The 10433-nt window shown below is 49.5% G+C and overlaps 1 protein-coding gene across 1 annotated transcript; it reads left to right on the top strand.

Annotated features, from left to right (window-relative positions):
• Positions 1 to 5382: 5382 nt before the first annotated feature.
• On the top strand, positions 5383 to 6770 carry LOC101764824 (senescence-specific cysteine protease SAG39). The gene is made up of 2 exons (XM_004978835.2): positions 5383 to 5930; positions 6011 to 6770. The coding sequence occupies exons 1-2, from the start codon at positions 5447 to 5449 to the stop codon at positions 6574 to 6576; spliced, it is 1050 nt and encodes a 349-aa protein (XP_004978892.1). The 5' UTR covers positions 5383 to 5446; the 3' UTR covers positions 6577 to 6770.
• The last annotated feature ends 3663 nt before the right edge of the window (positions 6771 to 10433 follow it).

The raw sequence follows: 10433 nt of genomic DNA, 5'->3' as shown, positions 1-10433 counted from the left end.
CGATGGCCGGCGGCCCGGGGAGGCGGACGGCCGGCCGGCGGCCAGGGGAGGAAGGCCGGCGGGCGACGGGTGGGGAGATGGTGCTGTGCGGGTGAACGGAGGAGAGGAGAGGTCTGTGCGTGCGGGAGAAAAAATAAATCTGAAAGGATACATCATAACGAGTGGCAGGTGGGTAATTTTTTACCCCAAAAGCACTTGAAAGTAGGGGGGAAGGTGCTTTTGATTTTGTACTAGAGCAAAAGTAGCGTTTGGGCAAAAGCACGTAGAGCTTTTAGGCCCTTTGGTTGGCTTTTGGCTTTTGCAAAAGCAAAAGCAGGTTGGAAAGACCAACCAAAGGGAGCCTAGAGCTCCCGCCAAGCACTACACCACCAGCACTCCGCCGTTTTCCAGCTGCTCAAGCTCGCCTAGCGTCGCCAGTTTCTCAACCCGAGACAACCAATCCCGTCAGCCAAATTCTCTAGCCCTGCTTCACAAAATAAAATCACTACTACCTAAGGTTCGTCCACCTCCTTCGTTATTCCACCGACCCCTCCTCTCCAAGCTTCATCCGCCTCCCCACCGGGAATAGTAGTTTATCCACCCGCTGAAGAAGCGGCGCGGGGCCATGTGCTGTGCCGAGGCTGAGCCGTGCTGCCGCTGATCGTGGGGCCGCGCCATGCACGCCTCCTGCCACTCGCCGGGGTCGGGCACCCATGCGCGTCTCCGCTGCTACTCCCCGCGACTAAGCCACCCCTCCATTGCTTGCTGGGCTCCTGCTGCTCAGACACATGTGGTGGTGCAGCATGACCGGTAGGCGTGGAGCACACGGTTGAGGGCACGGCGAGCACGATTGACCACTTCATCTCCCTCTGCTTGTCGGCCAACACACTACCGTCGTAGCCGTAGGACGGCAAGAAGTCGACGAGGCGAACGAACTGTGCATGCGTCGAACCTCACCTCGCCCACAACTTGCTTGAGGAAATGCCCCCATCCAAAGTCCATGGGAGAGACGAAGAAGGACAGAGATGAGAGAGGAAATATCCAGTCATCACGCCATGCCAGCTCTGACGTCCAGGTGGAATGGTATGGACCTACGTTGAATGACTTGAAAGTTTATGGACCCAAAAATGCACTTTCGGAGTTGATGGACCAATATGACACCTCCTCACCTCCGGTGCATTTTATTCTTTTAATAACATGAAGAAGGTGGACCCCACTAGTAAGTGAGGTAAAAAAAAGGTGCCGAGCACAGGAATCAATCATTGGACCTCTTTGAGAGAGGAAATTAATCCGACCACCGTGCGACACCTCAACGTGTGCTCAAAATAGCTTAAGAAGCATAAATAAAGACAATTTAATTCAATTTTTTCGTAGTTCTTTAGCTAAAATCAACTTGTTTATAAGCTTTGATCCCAAGCTTTATTAATAAAATAAACCAAGATAACAACTTGTTTATAAGCTTTGCATATTTTCCTTTATTCCCTTGCTTAGCTCGTCCTAATAATTTTGGGCCCTCCATGACTCACAAATTGTAAGGAAGAGTGAGAGTACTTTTAAAATGGCATAAAAATAACCCAAGTGAGTCTAGCAACCAATTAAGGTTGGACCCATGAGTAAGAGGGTACCCTCGATAGAGGATCCTATCCTAACAAGCTTACTCTAATCATATAAGGACTGGCTCATGGGAAAGTCTTTCTAGTGAACAGTATTGCCGCATGTGCCAAAAAAGTACAGCCTTTGCGAGTGCCTAAACATGTGAGGCCCTAATTCACACCCCACTATAGAATCTAGTAAACCATCCCAAGGGACCACGGTGGGCAACCGATAGACTAGAGCAGGACCTTCGCAGAGTCCCAGATTCGGCCGGCATAGGCCATTGGTTGAGGTCCGTAGGGCCTGGTGGCATTGTATACCACGTTATGATGCATCTATTTTCCCGGGGTAGTGCCCCTGAGTGGACGTGGAATGGTCCCTGCTTAGGCCACAGGATTATCCGTGGATGGAGCTAGAGGATGTTGTCCAGAGATGGACGCCGGGGGTACGGGTCTCGTGTATGGGCTGATCGAACGTGCGTGTAAAGTGTACACCTTTGCGCAGTGTTATGAAACTATTCGAATAGCTGAGGCTCATAGTTAAGAGCTCACATAGTTAACGCTTCCATTGATTAGTACTAACCTACTTTACGAAAAAGAGTGAGATTCAGGCTTGTCCTGAGATGTGTCTAGAAATAAGGCAAAAGCCGGCTCAGGTCGTCCCTGACAGATCGTGATGCTCCTAAAACTTGGGGACTAGTAGGGAGGTAGATTACCCTCCAGGACCAACAACTTATAAATATCTGCATTCTGTTCTCTTCAATTTATAACCATATACACTGTGCATACAACTAGCTTTCAGGCAAACTAGCAGCTATTCCTTGAAATCCTGCATGAAATAATACAACATCTGTGGGATTTGCTGAGTACCCGTTATAAAGTACTCACTCTTGCTTCCCTTTCTTTTCATTCTTCAGAGGAAAAAGTTGCTGGTGAGGAAGATGAGGATCTTGAGGATCTACCCTAGGAGTCAAGCCACCTATAGGCTTGGCACTACTACATAGGACTCCACTATATAATTAAGGTTGAGGCTACAACCCCTTTTGTATCATTTTGTATCATTAGTAGTATGCTTTCTCTTTTTCAACCTCACGTAAATTCTCAATAAAAGTTGTCCGAAGTCAGCGTTGCTTATTGTTGGTGTTGCCGGAAAGCACTTGAAATCTTCTGGTGGCCTCTTCTGTGTGCGCGTAGCATAATTCCACGGATTTGTACTCAGAGCTCTGATGGGATCAGACTCCATCTTGGACTTGACGCTGCCCACGATGCAAAATCCATCGGTTTTAGGCAAATCAACTCGTCGATCTTGCTTGCTAGTCAGCATAGGACAACGAACGTGCCACTTTGACTGCATTGATCTTGATGATGAGCTCCTTCAAGCTCGCCCGATGATCTTGATGATCACCCCTACCTGGCACACCAGATGTCGGTGTTTTATACCCAGCAACCTACCAAGGGGTATCCCAAGGTAGTAGATTGGTTGGTAGGGAATCATCGGACCTGGAACTTGATGGTAAAAGTGAGGACATAAGACATAGATTAATACAAGTTCAGGCCGCCAGAGTAGCGTAATACCCTACGTCCTATTTGTGGTGTTGTATATCGCGCCCTACGCTTGGGTGTTGAGGTATGAGTCGAGCCTATGTGTGGTCTAGGCTTGAGATTCTTCTCCATGTGCCGATCTATGTACCTCTGCCCTCCTTTATATACTCCAGCAAGCGGGATTACTATTTGGTTACAAGGTAGGAATCCTAGTAGGATTACAGGGGAATTCTAGTAGGATTCTGCCTTCTTCCTTCCTTGCGGGTACTGGGAATCCATCCCGAACAGCGACCTCACCTTCAGCAGGGCCTGCACAGCTATGGGAGAAGAAGTAGGTGTCAACATGTGGGTGTGATGAGGTAAGAGGTGTGGGTGGCGGGCATGGCGCACGAGCAAGTGCGGGCAACTGTTCGCCAGTGCCATGGCAGAATCCGTGTGCCACACTGCTGCCGGTGCCCGACCACCGTCCCTCACCGCTAATCAGCATCCAAATCGATGTGCCATGGCCGTAGTGCCCCTGGACGCACCCCCATCAAAATGCACGTGCCATTGCCAAGCATCATTGCCGGTCAAAGCCTCCATCCTCCAGCCACAGCCCTCAAATCACTACAGCCCACTGCTCACACACACCCCAAGCTATGTACACAAACACACCAGAGGTCCCTCCAAGCACTACACCAGCAGCATTCCCCCGTTTTCCGACCGCTCAAGCTCGCCTAGCCTCGCCAGTTTCTCAACCCGAGACAACCAATCCCGTCGGCCAAATTCTCTAGCCGTGCTTCACAGAATAAAATCACTGCTACCAAAGGTTCGTCCACCTCCTTCGTTATTCCACCGACCCCTCCTCTCCAAGCTTCATCCGCCTCCCCACCGGGAATAGTAGTTTTTCCACCCGCTGGAGAAGCGGCGTGGGGCCATGGGCTGTGCCGAGGCTGAGCCGTGCCGCCGCTGATCCTGGGGCCGCACCATGCACACCTCCTGCCACTCGCCGGGGTCGGGCACCCATGTGCGTCTCCGCTGCTACTCCCCGCGACCAAGCAGCCCCTCCATTGCTTGCTGGGCTCCTGCCGCTCAGACACATGTGGTGGTGCAGCATGACCGGTAGGCGTGGAGCACGCGGTCGGACCGGTGAGCACGATTGACCACTTCATCTCCCTCTGCTCATCGGCCAACACACTACTGTCGTAGCCGTAGGACGGCAAGAAGTCGACGAGGCAAACGAACTGTGCATGCGTCGACCCTGACCTCACCCACAACTTGCTTGAGGAAATGCCCCCATTCAAAGTCTATGGGAAAGAGGAAGATGGACAGAGATGAGAGAGGAAATATCCAGTCATCACGCCATCGCTCCTCGCCCCGCTGCTGCTCCTCACCATGGCTGCCCTGCCAATGAGTGAGGGGCAAGCAGAGGAGGAGGGGACTGTTGGTAGAGGTAGCCAAGCGGGGTAGCTGCAGGTGGCAGTGGCAGAGGCGGGAAGGAGGGGGGAAGAGATGACGGAGCCGCGGAGGGGGCGAGAAGATGAGAGATCCATGGGAGAGAAACCAGAGGATAAGGGCGGGTGGGAGGAAGATAGATTCATAGTTATTAAAAATTTCTGGTCCGGACTCCACTATCTGATGGGAAGACCCGGCGTTGATAGCTTCTCTTTCGGTTGAACCATAAAACTGGCATCATCATTCTTTTATTTGATATAACTATTGCTTACATATCTAGACTAGTATATATCTAGGTGCATCTCAAAAGTATGTACTTAGAAAAGCCAAAACGAATAGTAAATTGGAATGGAGGGAGTAACAATGTAAAAGAATCTTACTGGAGGTTGTTGATATCTGGAAGGACAAAGAAAAAAGAATAATGTCATCATATGAGATTCAAGAAATATCAAAGTTGTATTCTCTAAAAACAGAAACATGAATCCAGGAAAGGAGTGAAAATTAATTTGATCAGTTCATTAGTCTAGAACGCCACAATGTGGGAGGATTCAAGGCAGCTTAGTGATCAGTTCATTAATCTACAGTGCACTGCATCGTTGACGAAAATATTTTAGGCATTCGGCGGCTTAGATATGCCTATGGCGGCTTACTGCTTCGACATGGTCAACTACACACAGCACGATGCACATGGAAGGAACGGAACAGGATGCTACTCGAGTGCAATTTCCCTTATTTTTTTATGCATGTTAGGATCTCTACTATCTTTACTGCACGAGGCTTCTATATAAGCCCCCATCCTGCTCATGGACTCAGACCAACAATACACACTCTCCAGTCTCCAGCTCCCTGCTAGCATCATTCTCGCTCACACACATCATCTACATACAGCAGCAACAGCCATGGCGCCCTACATTGCCAACAAGAAGCCTCTCGTTACGATGGCACTTATTCTGCTCGCTGTCCTAACCATTGCAAACTGCATCTGCTGCACGGTCGCTGCACGGGATCTTCCCGGCAGCGGCTCTGTCGCAGAGGCTGCTATGATGGTGAGGTTTGAGAGGTGGGTGACGGAGCACGGCCGCACCTACAAGGACGCGGCCGAGAAAGCACGAAGGTTCCAGGTTTTCATGGCGAATGCCATTTTTGTTGACAGTTCCAATGCCGCAGGTGGCAAAAAGTATCACCTGGCTATCAATGGGTTTGCCGACATGACTCATGATGAGTTCATGGCGAGGTACACCGGGTACAAGGCCACGCCGGCTACGGGCATGAAGATGCCCGGTTTCCAGTACGGGAACGTTACACAGTCAGAGCCCCAGCAGGCGGAGGTTGACTGGAGGCAGAAAGGTGCAGTTACAGGTGTCAAGAATCAAGAGGATTGCGGTGAGCGATCGTAATGAATTTCTATTTTGATCACATGTGGAACATCACACTGCATTACTCAAGAATGATTTAATTTGCAGGTTGTTGCTGGGCGTTCTCCGCGGTGGCGGCCATCGAGGGCATCCACCACATCAAGACAGGTGAGCTGGTTTCGCTGTCGGAGCAGCAACTACTGGACTGCTCCACCAACGGGAACTACGGTTGCGACGGCGGCAATATGGACAACGCCTTCGAGTACATCATCAGCAACGGCGGAATCACCACCGAGGACGCCTACCAGTACACTGCCATCCAGGACATGTGCCAGTCCGTCCAACCGGCAGTCACTATCAGAAGCTACCAGGACGTGCCCCGCTACGATGAGGACGCGCTCGCAGCGGCTGTTGCCAACCAGCCCGTGTCCGTGGGCGTCGACGCGAACAACTTCCAGTTCTACGACGGCGGCGTGATGACCACGGACAGCTGTGGCACGGACTTGAACCATGCGGTGACGATAGTAGGGTACGGCACAGCTGAGGATGGCAGCCAGTACTGGCTGATCAAGAACAGTTGGGGGGAGACCTGGGGAGAGGGAGGGTACCTGAGGCTTGAGAGGGGTGTCAACGCATGTGGCGTTGCCATCCAAGCCTCCTATCCAGTGGCGTGAACTCGGAAAACAACCCGCGCAATCTATATCCATGAAGGCATGCACAAATAAGAATATGTAATAATCCATGCGCATAAATTGGTTTCTTAGCGTAAGGTAAACTTTAAATTTAATAATTTATGTGCCATTTTAAAAAACTTCACGTAATCGTCTATATATACATGTAACATTTTTGTTGTTTGTATTTTCTTGAATCAAAGTGCCTTATGAGACCACGATGCAATTCTCATGTTAATCATTTGGTATGGACCCAGTTTATCGCTGCATGGGTTTACAGCTACTCGATTGAGCATTCTCTTATATATTATAATAATTAGCATCGAAACATGAACAGAACAATTAAGGCACACGATCGAGCTGTACCTAGAATTGGACTAAGCATCATAATGCCTGAAGGATGCAGAGCATGTTCGTGGCTACACTGTCTCTACTATCGTCACCTTTGGATCTCTGGTTTCCTCGATGGAGGCACATATCTTCTTGCCTGGGCCAAGCAGGCTGCAGGAGGTGTCTCGCCCCATCACAGTAAGATGAACACCATCTCTACAAGCTTTGTCTCCACCACGTCCCATTCTACAATGGCATCTGCGAAGATAAATTGGAAACAGACGGGCTCATTGAGCATCAGGAGTAACATGGTCAATGCCTTCCTGATTTCTTGATCGGGGGTGGAGTCTTGCTTGTAGCTTCCTACTTCCTAGGCCGATTTGTTGCTTTCAACAACCTTGTCCAGATACATACCCGCCACTAGTGAGAGATTTGTAATCTTCTTCAAACTTTACAGCATTCGAGCCTTCTACTAGATGATCATGTTCCTGGATGCGTACCACAATCTTCCATGTCAGAGAACCCTACAAGGTACGTATTATAAGAACTTTGATGAGGCGGGGTGGGGTTGGGGGGGCTCTTCTCAGTCTCCATCGGAATCATCGAATTTCACAAAAAATCCGTATTTTTTCAGTCAAATATTTGCTTAAATTTTGAAAATTTAAATACTTAGTCATTATTACAAATGACAGAGACTTTATATCGAACCCTACCCTCATAGCTCAATGGTTTGCTCGTCATTTCGCATGGGAGAGCTCCCCATTTTGAAACTCAGGTGTGCCACTCTTTTTTTCATAAGAGTAAAACGCACCTGAGGTCCATCAACTTGTGAAGGTGTGTCACTTAGGTCCATCAACTATGAAAGTGCATTTCCAGGTCCATCAAATTTTTAAGTTGTTCACCACAGGTCCATATCCCTCCACATCAACGCCAAGCGATGACATGTCACGCTGACCAGGCATCTCCTCTCTCTCTCTCTCTTTGTAACATCCCAATTTTCCATGCATTTAAAATATGGACCTCAAAATTTTTTTTCTTAGAATTTATATAGCAACTTAAACCCTAGAACCATGCATTTAAATTTAATGCACCAAAATATAATTTTCATGATTTCATATGCATATGTGTGAGCTAACTATAGGATTCTACTCCCAAAGCACTCCATCTAAAAGTCCCGTCCACACCTTTGTCTCAAAACCTTCTCAAATTTGATAACCATTTTAAATTTGAAACCAAAACCTTATCTCAAATAATTAGAAACCTCCTGAAATTCCTCTGGGGCCAACAACCTTACTTCCAGCCCATCCAACCTTTCAGCCCGGCCCGCCTTCCCTTCCTCTCACAAACACAGCAGCCAACCTAGCCCACCAACCCACACCGTGATGACATCACTGTGACGTCATCATCTTTCTCCGCGGTTCCTCCCCCTTCCCTCCTCTCTATCCATGCCGCCGCCGCCACCTACCACCATGTCACCCCTCCCGGCCATGCCTCTACCCTATCTCATGCACGCTGTCACCGCCCGCACCACCGCTGTCCACTGCAGCAGCCAGACCATCCCCTCCTGCATAGAAACTGGCCCGCTCCTATTCCCGTGCCTACGAACTAGAGCACGACCGCCGGCGAGACTGCCCTGATCTCCACCCTCCCAGCCTGATTCCTCACACCGGCAAGCGTGCTACACGTGCCGGCACTAGGCGCATGCACGACCACACTTCCTGCCTGCTAGCACACCCCTTCTGGCACTATTCCGCTCCCGCTCCCCAGTGCACGTGCCGCTGCACCACTATTGCTGCCCCGGTCGGATAAGCTTGGAAGACCTTACCCGAGCCCCTCCACGAGCACCGCTAGGCTATAATTAGCCCCGGGCACTCCTCACTTCCCTTCGCACCACCCCCCTCACTCCACACAGCCCCGCCAAGCTTTGTAGGAGCTCGAGCCTACCGTCTCCACCCGCCACCACATCATTGTTACGATACGAGGTAGGCTACACTAGCGCAAATCAAAATTTCTACCGCGTAAAACCAGGAAGAACTGACGTATAAGGATCACGGGATTACCACTCGACGCACTACTGGTGCGGAAGATGTAGATATGCGTCGATGCAGTGAAGACGATCACGTAGTCATACGTAGTCGATCAACATAGTCGTACGTAGTCGATCACGTCAACGTCCAGCAGCTCCTCAGCAACTCGTCCACGTGTAGCAAGATCGCCTCCCATGCCGCGGCTCGTCATCGGCTCGTCGTGGCTCGTCAGCGGCTCGTCCAAGTGCTACAGGCGCAACACCTCCAAGGTATCCAAACGTGCAGGGAGGAAGCGTCGCAAGCCGGACTACTAGATCCGCGAGTTGCAACAGGCGAGGGCGTGGGAGGCGCGGCAGGTGTGTTTCACCAAAAAGGTGTGTAACCCTAGGGCGCCCCCACCCCTCTATTTATAGAGGTTCCCAACAGGCCTCTGGGTCCGAGGCCCATTAGTACTTCTAAACCTAATCCAACTCAGATCAGATCCGAATTGGGCTTCCAGCCCCTTAAGTGTGTGACCCTATGGGTTCGGATACGTATAGACATGGCCCGAGTACTCCTACTCGGCCCAATAGTCGGTAGCGGCCTCTAGCAAGACGTGCCAACTCCTATACGCACACGAAGATCATATCAGACGAACCATCACAACATAATATACATGCTATTCCTTTTGCCTCACGATATTTGGTCTAGCTTCAAGCCGACCGCTCTTTCTCGATCCTGTGATTCGGAATCCCTTTGTAGGTTAACTCTTAACCGTACGTAGCATGGCCATGCATTTTTGGATCCGATCGCTCGAGGGGCCCAGAGATATCACTCTCAATCAGAGAGGGGCAAATCCCATATTTATTGACCATGTCTCATAGCATGCTTCTTGACAAACCCGAAAGCTACCTTTATAACTACCCTGTTACAGCGTAGCGTTTGATAGCCCCTAAGTAGGTCGATCCACATCTAGAATACATGCGACAATCTCAGGTCTAAGGACAAAGCGTATATGTTGTTTAAAGAGAGAACTACTTCTCGTGTTGGGTCAGTCCTAGCACATGTCTCCACATGTGTCCACACTATTAGTTCAACATCTCCATGTCCATGACTTGTGAAACATAGTCATCAACTAATACATGTGCTAGTCTAATATTCATGTGTGTCCTCACATGAACTCCGACTAGGGACAACTTTAGAATAACCATACAAGTAAAGAGTTTCACATACAATTCACATAATTGCAAATCAATTCAAGTAGCCTTTAATGGATATTCAATGAACACAATATACAAATCATGGATACAAATGGAATATCATCATCTCTATGATTGCCTCTAGGGCATACCTCCAACAGTCTCCCACTTGCACTAGAGTCAATCTAGAAGGTACCTAATACCCATAGCTCTTACATGCGCATCATGCTTAGCCTGCGGGAGTGGTTTTATCAACGGATCAGAAATGTTCAGATTCGTGTGTATTTTGCATATCTTGATCTCACCCCGGTTAACGAAGTCTCGA

The sequence above is a fragment of the Setaria italica genome, chromosome VIII, assembly GCF_000263155.2.
Source record: "Setaria italica strain Yugu1 chromosome VIII, Setaria_italica_v2.0, whole genome shotgun sequence".
In the NCBI taxonomy this organism is placed as follows: domain Eukaryota; kingdom Viridiplantae; phylum Streptophyta; class Magnoliopsida; order Poales; family Poaceae; genus Setaria; species Setaria italica.
Note: the sequence above shows the minus strand (reverse complement) of the source record. Positions and strands in the feature narration are given on the sequence as shown.